The sequence below is a fragment of the Lygodium microphyllum genome, chromosome 24 (genome assembly GCF_053477565.2).
Source record: "Lygodium microphyllum isolate KBCC chromosome 24, Lygodium_microphyllum_v1.1.10, whole genome shotgun sequence".
NCBI classification, from domain to species: domain Eukaryota; kingdom Viridiplantae; phylum Streptophyta; class Polypodiopsida; order Schizaeales; family Lygodiaceae; genus Lygodium; species Lygodium microphyllum.
This window is the reverse complement of record NC_141158.1, coordinates 99,879,910-99,899,136: the sequence shown is the minus strand read 5'-3', so window position 1 is coordinate 99,899,136 and position 19,227 is coordinate 99,879,910. Positions and strand designations below refer to the sequence as shown.

At 38.8% G+C, this 19,227-nt stretch overlaps 1 protein-coding gene and 1 non-coding gene across 6 annotated transcripts; both read left to right on the top strand.

The window, feature by feature from the left end:
* The first annotated feature begins 891 nt into the window (after window positions 1–891).
* Window positions 892–10,365, top strand: LOC148015445 (uncharacterized). 5 transcript variants are annotated; one of them, XM_087665104.1, is made up of 8 exons: window positions 894–1,121; window positions 1,733–1,860; window positions 6,435–6,578; window positions 6,831–6,893; window positions 7,016–7,063; window positions 9,415–9,477; window positions 9,643–9,700; window positions 9,867–10,365. In XM_087665104.1, exons 3-8 carry the CDS (start codon window positions 6,501–6,503, stop codon window positions 9,941–9,943), a joined length of 387 nt encoding a protein of 128 aa, XP_087521230.1. In that variant the 5' UTR covers window positions 894–1,121; window positions 1,733–1,860; window positions 6,435–6,500; the 3' UTR covers window positions 9,944–10,365. The 5 variants fall into 5 exon arrangements, with proteins under 5 accessions (XP_087521233.1, XP_087521230.1, XP_087521229.1 ...); XM_087665103.1 differs by lacking the exon at window positions 1,733–1,860 and having other exon boundaries at window positions 895–1,121; XM_087665105.1 differs by lacking the exons at window positions 894–1,121; window positions 1,733–1,860 and adding an exon at window positions 2,273–2,416.
* Window positions 10,366–13,718: 3,353 nt separating this feature from the next.
* Window positions 13,719–13,791, top strand: TRNAF-GAA (transfer RNA phenylalanine (anticodon GAA)). The gene has a single exon. It is a non-coding gene; the product is annotated as a tRNA-Phe (tRNA).
* Window positions 13,792–19,227: the final 5,436 nt, after the last annotated feature.

Sequence of the window (19,227 nt, the reverse complement as noted above, 5' to 3'; positions counted from 1 at the left end):
TAATACACTTAACAAAAATAGACAATACTTATAACAATGACAATGTTCTTTGTATATGTATAGAGAGAGGTAGCCCTTCCAGACACTGCCCTCCTACCAACACCATGGTATCAACCTCAATCAATACAAATACTGCCACCATCTCAAGGACAACTGCATTGGGCACCGGCTCTGAGAAACATCCATGAGGCAGTTCAAGAGTGGTTATGTAGAGAAACAAGACCAAACACTTCATTTACAGCATGACATGCAAGTAGAACAAATTATACATAGACCATAGTATGAACATTGAAAAAAGAGTGTAGCAACACAAAAGAAAGCCCATTCAAAAAATAAAGAAAGACATTTAAACCTATCATCTGTTCAAGGATTTTGAGTGAAGATAGAGGCAATAGCAAATAACATATACAAGGCATGAAGCTTAGAGCAATATATAATCCTTTTAAAAAAGTGCGGCTTTTGAAAGCTATAATACCTTGCACGGATGCTTGGTTAGATGTGAAAAAATATTACTTTTTGAAGAGAAGAGGCCTAATTTAATCAAAAAATCGAGCGTACGTGATCTAATTTGATCCTTGGAATTTCATTGAAGATATCAAGACAATTCGATAAAATCATACTCTCATCCACACCACACATGAGAAAAGATCACACCACACACGATAAAAAATCCATGAAGAGGGAATGGACATGGACTGTCCCACAATTCAACACATCAATCTCTCGTCTTGACAAATACAACCTAACCATGCTTAATTGCACGTGTCTTTCTAATGCAAAGGTTTTTGAATGACACGTCATAAAAGTTTAAGGCACGAGCACTTCCGAATTTGAAAACTGACCGGGGGGGATAAAAAGGTAATGTGGGGGGGTATATTCAAGGTAGTTAATATTCATTGATCATGATCATGCGGGATGATCCCCCCGGCAGAGATCTGGGCGACCAAATAAGACTCCAGAGACGAGGAAAAGACGAAGACCCACCATTAAAAAACTCAGGCAAAGCAAGAAGCAGCAGCAGCAGCAGCAGAAGAAGAAGGAGGAGGAGGAGGAGAAGAAGATCAGTTTGCTCCATTTCTGCATTTTGGTTCTCTATATGGCTTTCCTCCTCACATGATTCTGTAAGTTCTACCCCACACACACACACACACACACACACACACACATTCATTTGTCCTGTCTGTCTAAACCATGGTCTCATCATTCCAACTAAGAGCCCGCCTTTAGATCTATCTGTGTTGAATTCGGTTTCTCAGTGCATTCCCCTTCATACCTCCACCCACCATCCTTGCTCCTATCACGAGCCGTGGCTGCCACGGTGACAACGCGAGTGGCAGAGATATTTGAGTGGCATTTTGGGGGCCATGAGGTCTCTAGATGATAATTTCGCAAGAGTCATGCCTGGCATCTGCTGTGCTTGTGACAATAGTTTAACATAAAACCGCCACATTGTAATTTCCGATTGCATATGGGGAGCTCTGATTCGCCTGTGCACCCTCTAGCTTCTAATTACAGCTGACAATTGCCATCCGCAAGGATAAATTGAGTGTTCCTCTATCTTCAATCAACCAAAAATCTGAAATGATATATAAGCAGCCAGAATTAAGTGAATTGTCGATCTGGATCTGATGAAATTCTTCTTGTTTCTTTTACTTTTCTGATGGTCTCTGTTGTATCCTTACTAAACTTCAAGCTCCTTATGAGGATTTTGTGTCCTTACTTCTGGATTCAGGTTTCAATGTGATGGGTTTTGAATACGTTCTCACTTTACTTCTGTGCAATAGTAAGTTTCGCGGTCTGCTGCCCTTTATGCCAAACAAATTGCAGGTGTTTCAATGACCAACAGGCCTACAGGCAAAGGTCTATTTGCTTATTTTTACTATGCACACTTTTTTCAGGTCTTGGAATTTCAAATCTTGCAGTTAGAGCTTTTTCTCTTTATTTGGAATTTCAAATCTTGCAGTTAGAGCTTTTTCTCTTTATTTGGAACAAATTCTACTGCTGTAAACCGGCACCTATGTCAATTGTGACACATTTTGAAGCTCTCTCTTACTGAGGTTGAACTCCAACCACCTACCTATTAGAAAATCTGTACCTCTCCATAACTTCGAAGTTGCAAAAGCTACCTCACTATGAAGTGAATTCAATGCAAATATCTGTTTTTATGGGCGAGTACTTAGACACTTTGCTCACCATTATTTGTGGACAGCATGACACGTTTCAGGCCTTTTCTGTGTGTAAAGATTAAGATGGTCAATTTCTCTTGCTGCAGGCTAGTTTATTCTGTAGAACAGTAACCCCAAGTTGTACAGTTCAATCACTTTCTTGTATGCACTTTGTCAAAATTCACCATTATTTATGGAGAGACCTTGGACAGCACAGCACTTCAGAATTTTTCTGTGAAAAGATTATGGTGGTAAATTTTTTTTCTCTCTCTTGCTGAACTACTTTACTAAGTACAAAGTAAGCTCAATTCGTTCGCAAGTCAGTTTTGCCCAAATAAAGTCAACTAGTAGTAAATCAAATCATGTCTTCATTTGTTGCCCCTCCTTCATAGGCAAAAGGGGGTCATGCTCTAGCATCTGTAGCTTATTCACCACACTCCCGAGATGCTTGCACTGATCACTGGTGGAGAGCCGTTGGTTATATGGCTACTTATTATAGCGAGCAAATGGATTCACAAACCTGAAATAAAACTTACCACAACTCGTGTTGCTGTGTAGTACACTCAGATGTAGATTGATCTCTCTACGAATTCCAATACTTTGGACTTTCACCGATAACCAGCAACATTGGGATCCAATTTGCCCCTTGATTCCAACAAAATTCAGGCACAAATTGAATCGAGAACACTTGAATGCAGTTCAACTTCAATGTGGATTTACAATCTCTATCAGATCTGTTGTATTGGCTTCGATTCCAGCAAGTGCTTTGATCTTTGGGCTTTTGTTTAATGGGCACACACTTTGAGGTGGTTGAGAAACCCTAGTTCCTGCTGTAAATTAGGGTTTTGATAGCATAAACATTGCTGTCCACTTTCGAACATTTGAACATAACTGAGATTAGTTGAGATTCAATGGCATACTTCTCGAGATAGTTGAGAAACCCTAATTACAGCAGTAATTAGGTTGGAGTTCAGCAAAACAGTGTTGAATATCTTTAGGTTTGATGTAATGATGGCGGATAGTAGAGGAGAGAGAAAACTTCAATGTTATGCCAAGAAAATGCTGTAACAACAATCCCCTCCTGTTTTAGAGAGAGAAAATCAAGTCATCTGCTGGTTTTTAGGGTTTTGCTGCTGTCCGAAACCCTAACTTCTGCACCAGCAACTGTTTATGACCTCGTTTTTAGGGTTTATTCTGTTTGAAGCCCCAAAATCTGCTCCAGATCAGGTTTCCCTGCTGTCCTGAAGCTTCAACAACTATTCTCCTACTCACAATTGAGTTCTCCAGCCTTAGACCTGCCCCAAACAGCGAAGAATGGGAGTAAAACAGCCCAACATAGATGATACACTTGCATGCAGCCCTAAACTAGCCCACACTTGACATTTGTCAAATTTCCATTTTCATTGGGGCTTCCACATGCAAAAACGAGTTGCCTAGCCTAGACTTGACTTTTGGCAATGTTCCCCACTGCTAAGTTTGGGATTATGTGTCACTGTGACACACATTTAACTTAATCTCAGATTTGCACTTGACATGCACACAACTTTAAGTGTCCTGACTCCTAAGTTAAGTATCCAAAGAGCATTAAGCTAAACAATTCACATCCATATGACAGACCTTCCCCTTAAATCCTTGCAATTGTCCTCGATTGCACTACAATGTGACACAAAGGCATCAATTACTATTGGAAACACATGCTGGCATCATAGTCAAACAACATGTGCACCTATTGCTTAACTATGCTCATGCCCTCTGCATTCTCAAATTCTGCATGGCATCTTTTTCATTGTGCAAAGCTAGTCATAATCCATTGTTGTAACAATTTAGATCCTATTTTATTGGAAAACTAATTTAGGGAGTCTTGCACACATGCACATGTTGCTTGTTTAGGCAGCAGGAGTGAGTCAACTCTTGAAGGAAAGCTTGACAGGAGATGTAGAGGACTGGAATGGCTTCAAAAGGGGACTGCAAATGAAAAAGAAAGAGAGAACATAAAAATGAAACGCAAGACTAGTATAATGCTGAGTGAAACATGACTCCATACAATGCAGATGATGATAGACTGAGGCCCCTGCATGAGTGCTGGAAAGGTGGGGCAGAGAGGACACCAGACAGAGCAGTAGGGGAGGATAGAGATCTAACGATGAGGAGAGAGAACAGTGGCCAAATAGGACGACTGCAAATAGCAGAAAATGACCAGGACGGCAAGGGATGAAGAAGTGAGGCTGAAAGGCTATAAAGCATCCTCCAGCGGCTATATTATCCTTCAAGAAGCAAAACTGCTCAACCTGTTTTAAACAGTTCGGACCTGAACAAATTTGCTGACTTGCCCCTGCACTACTACCAAGGCTGCACAGGCATGTACAAACCTAGTGGATAGATCATAGAAAAGAGCTCAAAATGCTGCCTCCATCTAACATGTTGAGGATGAAAAGACTTACATGACCAATGCCAAAGCTCTCAATGACCTCTTATGACTCAGACTGGGGCTCACAACCAAGAGATGGACATGGTGAGAGAGATGGAATGACACAATTGCTGATTGGTTGGCAGGGTGCCAGTTCACCTGGTGAGTATTTACACGCTTTCTTTGTCTAGTAGTATGTATTGCTGTGTAGGAAACTCCAAATTACGAACATACCCTATGGCAAGCTGCAGGAGCAGGACATATGGAATTACAAGATGCAAAGCTACACTACTCATTTATTTACTAGACAGCTAAAAGTTTCCTGCAGGAAAATTATACCAAAACCATAAGCTGCTTGGCAGTGACAGCTGAGTATTGAAAGATGAAATAGCTCTCCTTGCCACTGTGAGGAGACAAATAGATAGAACAAGCACCAACACTTTCCCCTCCTGCAAGCTAAATCCATTCTCAAATGAGGACTTTATTTTCTCATCATTAAGCTGGCCTTACTGTAGTATGGATTGACAAATAGCATCAGACCAATTTTGAGTGATAGAAATCCTTTTGACTTCTGGAACCTATTGTGAGGGATCCCAATTGTATCCATGTGAGCATTATGGGGAGCCAAACTCAGGTTTACCCTTGCCTTTCATATCCATTCAAATCCATTCTTTCTTTTGATGCTTTAAGAGAGGCTTGAAATCCCCACACCCACAAATATCAAACACCCCCTGCCTGGGCTGCCCTGAGTCCCATGCACCCTGTCTTGCTCTGTTCCCCAGAACACCCACCCACCCACACGTGTGTGTGTGTTGGGGGGTGGGTGAGTGAATGACTGATGCAGGTTGACCTATCATGCCAAAAGCAGAAACAAATTTTTGGGTCCTGAGCATGCTGAATCCATTGAAGCAATTGGTGAGATTGTGCAATTCATGTAGGCAGATCATCTTTAATATTGGTGATCAGCATGATACATAGTAGTCAAGCACAGGGCGCCTTTAGAATGCTAGAACTCTACTTTCTGCAAAATTATATACATATTTCTAGTCCTATTATTGTGGGGTGGTGCTTTGGGATGTCAAGCAGGTGCATATGTCTGGGTGCATGCATGTGTGTGTGTGTGTGTGTGTGTGATGTAGGTTGACCTATTAGCCAAATGTAGAAAACATTTTGTGTGCCCTTAGCACGTTGAAGCCATTGTTGAATGTCTTAATGTAGTTTATCTGGTATATAGAGTAATTGGCGAGATTGTGCAGTTCATGTGGGTAGACCATTTCTAATACTGGTGATCAGCATGGTACATAGTGGACCAGTACAAGGTGGCTTTAAAATGCCAGAACTCTACTTTTTGCAGAATATGTATTTATTTAAACATTTCTTGTCCTATTATTATGGGGTGGTTCTTTGGGATGCCAAGCAGGTGTTTGCCTTCCATGAATGCACATTCATTGCTTAGATCCGGCCTTTTATATAATACATGATGTTTAACCATATACACACTCCAGGCTAATAATCTAATTAGAATGTCTTTGCTGAGGATGGACGATTTTGGCCACCAGCAAAGGCTGCTTTTTATAGTTCCGGATACCATTAACTTTAATGCGTATTAAACTAGTATGCTAGGCTGGGGCCATTTGCTCATTATGCAAAATAGAGCCTGGTCCTCATAATTTTACATTGATGTGACTGTGCAGTTATGAGTGAGTGCAAGGTCTAATTTTATATTTGATCTTGTTTAATGCTGTTCAATCAAGAGAGTTGTTAATTTCATTTGTTATGCAATGTTCTTGAAGGCTTTATCTTCTTCATTTTTTGGTGTGTTGGTAGTCATCTGATTCTGACATCTGTACATGCATGAACAGGATATCTGACACAATCTTGAAGGCCCTAATTTCAGATTCATCCTTGTATATTTGAAACATAGAAGCATGGATGATACTCAAGAAAACAATTGTGAAACTGAAGCTCAATCCAATGAGCAGACAATGCCTTCAATAGAAGAACAGGTACGCAGTTTTCCATTCTATATTGCACAAGACATGTTAGCTGCTTATCTTGTGTGTGTAATCTGGTAGCTTTAACTATCAAGTTAGTCTCTGATTTTGTTAAGATGAGTTTACAGTTGTGATAGACAGCTGCATATGTAGATAAGGGTGTGCGTTCTAGTACATGAGATAGTATGGTGAAGTTTCAAGCAGTCTCTAATTTGAGTAAATGCCTGCTGAAGGAGTGGCCTGTATGTATGAATAACTCTACAGGAAGCTGCAGTGAAGAAGAAATATGGGGGTATAATACCTAAGAAGCCTCCTTTGATATCAAAAGTAAGTTTCAAGTGTTGTCACAACTCAATAAATACATGCTTGTGTGGACAATGAGAGGACCTTGGGTTTCTCAAAGTGTTTTGAGCTACGTGGAGAATAATTTTCGTTTTTCTTTTTACCAGGATCATGAGAGGGCATACTTTGATTCTGCTGATTGGGCTCTTGGAAAGGCAAATTATACTGCTGATTTTTGCTTTGCTTTACATTTTCGTGCATTAAACCTGTTTTAAGATCTTATGCTTGGTTCACCTCTGGGTAAAGTGCTACATTCTCAATTTTTCCTTTTCATCTGGGAGCTACATTGAAATTGAAATACTTCAATTCAACTTTGGGAAATTCTCATGGTGGTACTCTTAGCTCTCTAGCTTATCAAGCCCATTTTGTTCATAGATGACTTCTTTTTCCAAATATTGTAGGTCCTGTCATTATGAAGCAGAGCTAAATGTCAATGGGCATGTCATTAAGTTTGCAGGGAAAAGAAGCAGCTTTATGTTGAACTAGCTTCAGTTTTAAGCCAGAATAAATCAAAGCTTTCAGTACTATCAAGTTTCCATGCAGCTTGAAGCATATGCCAGTTGAAAAATTAGTTTGATCTACTGTGGAAGTTAATGCACCACACTGAAGGTCTGAGAGGATAGGTTTAAAGTCGGATAGATCCATACTAGTGTGCATCCTTTTCTTGATGTGTCCCCAAGGTTGCATGTATGCATCGTGCTCTGAGCAAGCGCAATCTGTGATGACTTGGATCTTAAAACAAGAATCACATATTTTTTAGTGTTCAGACTCTTTTAAACTGTAAACACAGATCAAGAATGTATCACCCACACTATCCACACACAACCAACCTGGGAAAAAAGATTAGGTCTCAAAGCAGACTAGGGGTTGTTTTCTGTATTGTGTATTGACTCGCGGAGGCTTGTCCTTGCATGTTCTGTGGAGTTGGTGAGCATGGATTGTTGTCATGCTCAAAGATATTCTCAAAGAGCTTTCACGGTGTTTTCTTTTGAAACCTCTTTGAAGATGATGTTGATGTTTGGCTGAACAGTAGGCTCAAAATTTAAGGGAGTTGTACCCATGCAGCAATGGTTGAAAGCCATATAGATCCTTACTAGCATGCATCCTCTTTTTGAGGTGTCCCCAAGGTCAATGGTCGAAAGTCAGATAGATCCATACCAGTGTGCATCCTCTTTTTGATGTGTCCCCAAGGTTGCATGTATGCATCCCTCTCTGAGCAAGCACAACCTGTGACGACTTGGATCTTAAAACAAGAATCCACATATTTTTTGGTGTTCAGAATCTTTTAAACTGTAAATGCAGATCGAGAATAAATCACCCACATTATCCACACACAACCAACCTGGGAAAAAGGATTAGGTCTCAAGGTAGACTAGGGGTCGTTTTCTGTATTTGTGTATTGACTCTTGGGAGGCTTGCCCTTTATTGTTCTGTGTAGTTGGTGAGCATGGACTGTTGTCATGCACAAAGATATTCTCAAAGAGCTTTCACAGTGTTTTCTTTTGAAACTTCTGTGAAGATGATGTTGATGTTTGGCTGAACAGTAGGCTCAAAATTCAAGGGATTTGTGAGAGTTGTACCCATGCAGCAATGGTTTTTGTGAAGTGTCTCGAGCAACATGAGTATAAGTTGTTGATAATCCTTAGATGCCACCCAAATACTTCAAATGATGCCTACAAAGGCTAGTACTCTACTGCTAGTCCATATGTGCCTTGTATGATTGTAAATGATGAATTTTCTTTGTTAGTATTATTAGGCTCCAGTACCCTCACTTGCCAACTGTAAAACAAATTTATCTTTTTATGGGATATTGGCAATCTGGTTCCACCATCCTTGGCTTTGAAAAGAGGACCTCAAAGAGGAAACTAATGTTCAAGTGGGAATCGTTTGCAAGGGCATTTTCCAAATGAGGAAAATTTAGCATATAATTGAAGTGCACATTTGATATATCATACGGTTACCAAATCAATCTGGATTTTCAACCCATTATTACAAGGCTCCATCATCCTCGTTTTAACGGAGGTAAACAGTATTTTGTCTCTTATGGGATACTGGCAAGCTGGTTCCACCATTCTTGGCTTTGGAAAGAGGAGGGAATCAACAACTTGCAGTAGCATGTCCAAAATGTGGAAATTTAGCCTATCAGTAAAACGTACATTAGTATGTCATATAGTAAACATATTGATCTGTGCACCTCGAAGTGTCTTTCTCAAGGATTTATCTTTATGATAAACACACCAATTGTCTTTATCAACTCTTCATATTGCATAGGATGCGATAGAAGATTGTCTTCTGGTGCAAGATAAATGTTTTCTTGGTCAATGTAATTATGATTAAGGTCTGGACATAGTTTCAAGTGCTATGATGGGGCAGCTTGCATGTATCCTCCAGACATTGTTAGACAGGTTCAGGCAATCTTTTGGACTGACTTGAGGAAAGGAATGACTTTTAAGACCTGGAGAGATAGAGTGTTCTTATGTTTTACTATGCTTTTGAATTGTTATAGGAGGGAAAGACACCTGCTGAGAGGCCTAAAACTTTAATGGAGGCCCTTCGGCCAAAGTTACAGGTATGAATGAGCCTGAGAACCCTAGGTTAATTGAAGTCTAGGACTTTGTCCTAGGCTTTAAAGTTTGTATGCTTGCATGTTTGTTACATGTTATAGTAAGCTCAATTCATCTGTAGGTTTGCTATATGCAAAGATGCAAACATTAAAGTTCTGATTTTTCTGCAGCCGACTCCCCACCAGCCTCTTCCCTCCAGGAAAGCTTCATATGCAGCTGGAGATGAAGGTTGGTTCGTGCTCAAAATTTTGTTCCAGCTCATGTGCATTGACAACACCTACCTTTTCCCCCTTCAAAACATATCTCCGCACTGCGTTCACAGGGAAATTCAATGCTTCTCACTGTGCCTAAGTTAAGGTGTACAGCTGTTGCTTATATTCCTGTTTATGTGCAGATGCAAATACAGCAGATAATTCCACTGAATCTGAAACAGCAGATAATTCCGCTGAACCTGAAACACGATCAACTTAGTACACAGAAACTGAGATCAGCAGTAACAGTAAAAAATGAGTCGTCTACAATCTGCTTGCATGCTAAGGTTGCCCTCATGAGCAGGTGCTACTTGCAGAAGATCTTGATGGGCACCTGCTGCACAGATTAGCATTTGTGACTTCCACAAGTATAAGAGGTAAACTGCCATATCATCAGGTGGGTTATGTTGCTCCTTCCAAAAGTTACTCAAGAGTCGATTGTTCAGTTTTGAGCACCCAAAATAAAAGTGAAGCCTTGTGGGCAGTGGTGCTTGCGCACTGAAGAACTCTGGTTATTGGAGGAGGCATATTCAATCACGAGGACATGGATATGCTAACATGTATATGTGACCATATACACATTTCTATCTATCAATGATGTATGGATTATAAATTATGCAGTATATTATTTGGAGTTGAACCTCTTGGTGTTTACTTTGAAATTCCTGTAGGATCTGTTATGCTCCAGCAGAAGGTAGGGATTCAATGAAGGCAGGTCTGTGTCCGCGATCCCTAGCCCATGCCCCCCACTCTCATATACATGTTATCCAGTGCTTGGGGATATTAGTTGTAGCTCTAAACATAGAACCTTCCCTCTACCATTGAACACTACTCACACTATCAAGACTATGCAACAAGGGATTGAATCTTGCACTATTTCTTATGCTGTGCTTTGCACAAGTGGAACACTCATCTTGGGAATGGCTTATACATTGGGTCTTTACACCTTTTGAATATCTAATCAATGTGTAAACCACATTTGGCCACAATAATATGGAAATATGATTTATGCTATATACACTTGATAAAAATAAGGATTTGTAATATGGAAGAAGATAAACCGGATGAGTATTGAGTTCCGCTCATAAGCATGCTAGACCTTAGGCAAAGGAAAATGCCCCTCTACAATGGACTAGGCAAAGATGAAAGCCAAACCCACTATCACCAAGTGTCTAAGTGGACTTAATCACTTAAAAGACATATCCATTGTCATATATTTAAGTGGACTTTCTTGCTTCGATGACATATCCATTATTATATATTGGAAATCATTCCTACAATAAGTGGATTTTGCTATAGTTTATTGGCTCCATATCCAAGTACTTTAAAGAATTATTAGTGATCCAACCATGTGTGTATTTATGAGGACTCTTTTAATGCTTTGCAAATTTGTTGTAAAAGGCATTAATCACATTTTATTTATTGCATAGTTTAGTTAATCAAACCAAAAGCAAATAATTCATTTTTCTAAATGACATTGTTGATGCTAGATGTTATTTTATGCATAGATAGCTCATTAATAGTGATAAAAGAGAAATCTCTATTTTAGCTATGTTGAATGCTTGTTTGCGAGGTAATGTGATTTCATGGTCTTTGTTTATTAAAAAAAGGACAATACTAGCATGCTATTAGACTTGGAATTCAAGTGAAACCAAATAAGTAGACTAAGTTCACACCATGAACTAGAATTTATTAAAGGATGGGGTTCTTTTTCTTTAGCTCTTTTAGGATGGCACAATAATGACTCCTAAAATAAGGAATTGTACAAATCAAGGCTAAACTATGGTTTTTTTAAAGGTATACTATTGCATGCATCCCTCTTGTACCACAATATTTATATAAAGATACATACTTAAGTGTGGACCTCATGGTCACAAAAGTATCTTTAAAGTTATTTTAAACCCAAAACAAGAAACTTAAGTAGACGTGTTGCAATGTTGGTTATGTTTAAAGTACTAAAGTCCATGGTATTTAAGAAAGTAGCACTTTGTCATTTATGCAACAAAAAGTAGCTTATAAGGAATGTAAGCATTTCACCACAAGCAAGCCACTTTTCATACACCATGCATGTATTTATTTCACCATAATAACCTAAGTTTCTCCATAAAATTAAAATATATTTAAGTTTGGCAAAATTCCAAAGGCTCTTAGCAACCATTCACTTTCAAAGTTTGAACTCCTAGAACAAAATACTTGAGCTATTCACTTGCCTTTGATACTTTCTAGTGTTCATGGGTAAAACTTCACTATTACATTTCATTCCAATGAGTTCAAAAATGTAGTTAACTAAGTGCACCATCCATATCGTCAATTTATAGTGAGCAATAATATTCACAAGCATTAGCCAAGCCAACTTGAGAGCTAAGCCCATGGGAGGAATACCTAAATTAGCGAGTTCCAACTTGGAAGGAGAGAATGTATTGTTGAGGGGATCAAGTTCCAAAGTGCTTATGTGCTTGGTGGAGAGAGAGAGAGAGAGAGAGAGAGAGAGAGAGAGTATTGTAGGTGGCTATAGCTAAGATCAACATATTGAAGATGAAGTCATGGAAATGATAAGAAATTTATGAGACACTATCTTCTCAATAGCTAATAAAGCTATATTTGAAAATAAGATTACATTCCATGTATTTTTAGTGGCCTTCCTTGATGGGCAGCATGAAGAAACATAAGAGGATCATATGATGAAGGCCACAAAAAAGTATGTTCAAAGTTGTAGAGTCTAGTGATCAAATTGAGGATAATATTCAAAGAATAAGGGCACTAAGGCTAATATTCAAGGAGCAAGGGTTTCATTGGATGGCACCATGGAAAATCACAAAGCAAACCAATTTTTTGCCAACAATGATTAGAGGATGTTGTGGTGATAAATTAGAGAAAGGAGTTGAGTGATTACTTTGGAAGAGGGACGACCAAACTGATTTGAATTGGTTTTGTTAAAGTCCACTCTTCTCACTTGTGTTCTTATGATGCCTACATATCTAGGATTCTACTATACTCATGTTGTTTGCATTGCATTGTGTACTAAAATTTATATTTATATACTTATGTATGGCATTCCACATACCTCAAGCGAGTAGAATACCTAAATGATCCAAAATGACCAAAAGTTCAAAACAAATACACCATTAATCTATAACTTGAAAGTACACATGTATAAAATTAAAAACTTCTCTAACTCCAAACCACCATGCATTAGATTAAAAAGCAACTATGCATTTTTGTCTATTTGTAAGTTGACAACATGCAAAAGTGTGATGGATTGGGAAACATGAGAGAGAAGGATAGTGCTCAAAACTACCATAAGAGCATGCACTACTGCTCAAAACTACCATAAGAGCATGCATTACTTAAAGAGATTGACAAGGAAAGGAGATTGTGTGTTCAAAACCAACAAAAGCATGTGCATATAGAGTGAGTGAATGAGACAAAGGTGATAAGTCTAGCATGATTATAAGCTTGTAAGAGCTACCCAAAGTCCTTACCCTAGATGTGTGTTAGATATTTGAGTAGAGGATTGGATGCACCACCCTAATAACCACCATCTCTCATGGACTTGGCCTTTTTGACATAATAATCAATTAGTCTCTTCATATTGCTAGAATAGCCTCTTCATGATGTATACCTTATCCTCCATTCTATAAAGGACATTCTTTAGCGAGATTTCTTAAAGACCCAAGAGTGGCATCTCTTCTTCCTATCCTCATGGACCAAGAAAACGTTTGACTTGCACAAGAAAACATGTTCTGTCACATCCTCTGACAATCTAAAGCAAGGCCTAAAGAGGAACTGGGCGACAATCGAGCATCGTGGCAATCATAAGCATCTCTAATAATATCACGCGCATTTTTAGCTCAATAGCGAAGAGCCGCTACATTTTTAATGTGCGCCCAAAACCGTGTACTTGTTCCATTCTATCATGTGTAGGGAAGCTAAGCAGAGAGACAAACTTATGATTAAAATTAGTTAACCAACACTGCCAGTTGTTTTCTCATTAGGCGGGGATAGCTCAGTTGGGAGAGCGTCAGACTGAAGATCTGAAGGTCGCGTGTTCGATCCACGCTCACCGCAGTCCACTTTTATCTTCCCCCTTCATCTTAGTGACTCACATGCCCACCTTTTTCCATTCAATGCTTTCTTGTTCGGATTTTTCAATATTCAATGCTTGTTGTTTTTCATTTACTTACTTACACTTTCCCATCTATTTATTCTTTGCACATTGAAAAGGATGACGCTCGTTCACATGACATTTGTAACTCTTTATTCCCTCTGGCAAGATCGAGGCCCAAAACTTTGGTCAGTGTTCATGAAAAAGATTTTTAGTCGTACATATAAAAACCTCTAACTTAAATTTTTGTAGAGATTATTGAATCAAATTACATTTATTTGCCATTCTTATAACTAATTTTTCTAAAGAGTTTGAGGTTTTAAACCTTCTTCTTTTAATTTTGAAAGTTGTTTTTTTAAAATTTTGCAATTCACTTTACATTAAACCTCGATTTTTCATGAACACTGACTTTGGTTCTTTCAATGAAGCAAGCAAACTACAACTATAATGCATGGGGACAATGACAAGATATTGAAGGCAAAGAGCAAAACATGTTCATACTAATAAACTCGAAAAACAATTCTAAGAACTCTCTGTTGTTCTCCACCTATTCCATGGATAAATCCATTACACAAGGCCATCTTCTCTCTATTGTTTCTCCACCTATTCCATCGATAAATCCATTACACAAGGCCATCTTTAGACTATAGCTAGGGGCTATTACCAACGTGGTACTTTCAACTTAAAAATCACTTAAACAAATACATTTCACTTCATGCTGCTTGAAATCAAGTGCTAACAATAATCTCATTGGGTGCAAAGACATTTAAGGACTCTCATAGGGGTATTACATCAAGGAATGAAAGTTAGGCTTTAACTATAAAGACACACATAACATAGACATAATTGCATCTTGACATGAAACGTGTATATGCTAGATTCTCTAGAAAATCAAGTGTATACAAAACAAATGACCCATTGTGTAGATACTTCCTTCAAAGGACTTAGCTACTTGGGTCTTGTTGTTGTTGATGAAGAGCTAGGCTTACATATCACAACTTTCCAACAAAACAAGAACTAAGCTCTTATAGATCTTGAAACCTTATATAGATGAATACTTTTAAAATTTGATTTGATAGTAATATCAAAGTACTATTATATGAAATATCACCTTGGATTGAATTAGAAAAAGGAGAAACAATGCAACGTATAGAATTTAGCAACTCTCAAAACATCACAAGAACCCATACTCAGTGATTGCATGCTTACCTTGATAAAACTACAATATACCTATTTGTAACAAGACTCGAAAACAAATTATATTGAGGGATATCATGGATAGTTTGTTCCAACATTTCACAATATTTAAATGTCAATTAACCCTTAGAATTTAACTTATCAAACATACCAAAACCATCCTGAAACTCTTTCATGAGGTGTGTAGGCATTGATGTTCACACTCCATCTTTATGTCATGATATTAAATTATGGTCAGGTTCATGATGTACTAGATAACCTATTAGCAGAAGTAAGGGTGCATACTAAACTTGCATATTTTGTGTACCTAGTTATGTGTTGTACAACTCACTATGAGATTACCGTCAAAGGGTGTTTCTTGATTCACATGAAAAATGGGTGGATCACCATGCTAAGTATTTTGTGACATCATTCAATCAAGTCAAGGTTTCACATTTTTTATTTCATTTCCAGATTCAAGCCATACATTTTACCTATAGGCTTTAATACCTCATAGATAGCATGAAGCCTCAAAACACATCTATAAATGTATTTTTGGTAAGCTAATCTATATCTATATCAAAAGAATGTTGAAATATCAGAGTGAGAGCATGAGAGTGTGCACAAGAGGGAGAGAGAGAGCTCAAGTACAAGAAGAAGATCTTGCTTAGTGAGTTGTTCACAAGTACAACTAGTACACTCTCCTCTACCTTGAGAGTGACCTTTAGGCTATTTATATAGCCTCTGGATGGCTAGGGTTAGGGTTTCCCCCATCCTCCAGTTCATTCACACCCAGGTACCCTTATCCACCCTTGCATACATAGGGTTTACATGCCTATCTCTCAACAACCCCCCCCTCAATATACTAGAGTGGCATTGGAACATAAGGCATGTTAATGCCCCCCCTCAAACAAAATGGAATGCCATTATAAATCAGGCTACAAGAGTGCTTATAAGTAGAGGAATCAGAGTTTTTTTAAAAAAAAAGTCGATCATCAGATGTTTTGGAGACAAAACTACCCTCCAAGTTTTTTGGTACTTCAGGGGTGATAGGACATTTACTGGTAATATGCCCTGTCTTTTTACATTTGTTGCACTTCATTTTGTTGGTATATTTTTTCCAAAAATTATTGACAAGATGTCCCTTTCTTATTGGAAAAGGAGCATTTGGTGGAGATAGTATGAACCAAGAGTTTCTCATGGTCTGTTGAAGTAGATTCTTGACTTCTTTTATCCTCATCTAAACAAGACTGGATGGTGCTTTCCAAAGTTGGATTAGGAATATTGGTAAGAGTAGTTACAAGGGTTGGAAAGACCTTCTTTACAGCCTTCAAGAGAATTGCAATGGCATCTTCATCATGAATTGGAGCTTGAACTAAGGCTAGCTGTGCCATGAGCCCCTTCATGTGAGAAATGAACTTACCTAGGTCTTCTCCTTGTTTATACTCCAAACTAAAAAATTCGATCTTTAGGAAAATTTTAGAGCTCTTCCCTGTAGCACCATAAAGCTTTTCAAGTTCATGCCATTTCTCCTTGGCAGTGGAGAGTTGGTCAATATGATGAATTAGGGACTCATCTAGATGAAGCATGATGATGGCTTGGGATCTTTCATCACCTTCTACATCAAGTGGGTTTGATGGATCAATAACCTTAGTCCCTTTGATGAAAGGCTAGTAGCCCCGTTTCATAATTTATACTTCACTAGTACCTGCCATGGATGAAAGTCTTTTAATCAAATTGATGGATTTGAGGTCGAACATCAGCATAAGCCATGACCATGATAGGAAGGTCTTACCGATTGCCCTGGGCAATGGCAATGTCTAGTCCTTTACACAATGGCCAATAAGTACAAACCACTGAAGGAAATGATCCATGTGTTCATCAATACCACATAGCCTTACAACTGTGTAGACTTAAAACTACAAGGATAAAAAAGGTTGAAAGTCATACATGTGGAGTACTTCAAAATATGATTTTGGCAGTCCTTTCCTTTGGACAACCCTTGGTTTAGGTTTGATTATCTTCCTGGACTTTAATGAAGTGAACTTTGATTAAACTTCTAGCTCCTCCCAATCTTGTGGTCTACTGGATGAATATTTGGTTGAACAAGGTCGATCGAGAACTTCGACATTCAATTACATCCACATTCTTGTTTCATCATAAGGCACTAGCAACTAATGACATTAAATGCATTTCAATGCTAAGAAGCACTTATCTCAAGGTTAAGACCACTTGAGATGTTAAGTATTCATCTTGGCAAGCTTAGTGATGCCAACCAAATGAAGAATCATCATTGACATGAAGACTGTAGGTCATTAATTGACTCTACATACAATGAACCAGTGATTAAAATCACTGTTAATGTCAGCAAAAGATGAAAAAAGTAAGAAAGTTAAGCTTTCAAGCTTCTGGCTATAGCTACCACAGTGACCCACAGTTAGGGTTTTGATTGTAGCGGCCAGTAGGAGGGGAATTAACTCAAACCCTTTTAGGGGGAGATGGCCCTCTAGGGGGGCTAAGAAAGCCCCATGGTAGTTGCCCAGATTGTGCCCTTGTCAGCACACATAACAACCTGAAACGTGTCACTTACAGATCTGTGCCTATTTCAGGGAAACACACAATGCTGCCCTCCTCATCGACCAATATCAACATTTGATGTGATGTTGTTGGAGTGCCCTGAGCTAGGGGTGAAGTCTCTAGAAGAAATCAGGAGCTAATATTTCCTCCTTTGCACACACTAGCTCCTCCAAGGTCAGGGGGTCAAGCTAGTTATGGTGGAGAAGAGGGTAAAGTGAGAAAGATGAGAACTTCTTGTGCACTTAGGTCAAGATGTAGCTAAAGGAAGGTTGTTGGATCATAGATAGTTATGATACCATTTTGAAATATTAGAGTGAGAGCATGAGAGTGTGCACAAGAGAGAGAGAGAGAGCTCAAGTACAACAAGAAGATCTTGCTTTAGTGAGTTGTTCACGAGTAAACTATTACACTCTCCTCTACCTTGAGAGTGACCTTTAGGCTATTTATATAGCCTTTGGATGGCTAGGGCTAGGGTTTCCCCCTACCCTCTAGTTCATTCACACCTAGCTACCCTTATCCACCCTTGCATACATAGGGTTCACATGCCTATCTCTCAACAAAGAAGGATGATAAAAATGTGTTTTGCTATTATTCTCTAATCTCTTTTTTGAGACCATTTATCTTGCTTTGGTTCAAAGCTTGCACTATTTTTTCAATGGACACCCTTGCACCTTTACTTTTGGTGTTAGTGACTTCCATGTCCACCTTTTCCATTCAATGCTTGCTATCTTCTTGTCCACCTCAATGCTTGTTGTTATTTTTCATTTATTTACTTACACTTTCCATCTATTTCATTTGATCCTTCCATTTCTATGAGAATGGAACCCCATGATTGGGATGAGTTACTTGCACTACTGTTACATGAAGAAGTAAAGCTTGGCTTGAATACATGTTCAAGCACATCTCAGGGCAACACAGAGACACTATCTTTTACTCTAGTTAGCGAGCTAGAGGTGGTAGAGATTGTGGAGATTTTCAGGGTTAGGGAGACACTTGAAACACACATGGACAGGAGCAACATGCTTGGCATAGCTCAAATACGTGAGGACAATGAGGATCTAGAGCCTTTAGAGGCAAGGGGCGATCACCTAGAGCAAGAGATGGCTATTGTCTTAACAGGGATAAAGACTGTCATTATTGTGGAAGATATTGGCATATCATGAAGGATTGCCCCATAAGAAAGCTAATATGAAGGCAAAAGGCATGCATCATGGACATTATGCATCTTCCAATGGTACTCAGGATGACTAGGGAGATATATTGTTTGCTATGCAGCATGTATCAAAGAATACGCCTAAGTAAGGCAAAGATGAGAAATGGTACATAGACTCAGGAGCATCCAATCATATGTCTCCTCATGGCGAATGGTTTGATGAGTTAGTAGCAAGGTCTCAGGGATTTGTATGTATTGGTGATGATACACATCATGATATTTAGCATACAGGTGTGGTTCCGTTGCCTGATGGCAGAAAGAAGAGCCTACATGATGTACTACATGTGCCTTCTATTACCAATAATTTATTGTCAGTATGGCAGAACAAAATTTGCAAGTCGGATTCAACATGAATGGTTGTTTTATTGAAGAATGGGGCAATGGATGTAAATTGATTGCCAAAGGCAAGAGAGATGGCAGAATGTTTACCTTG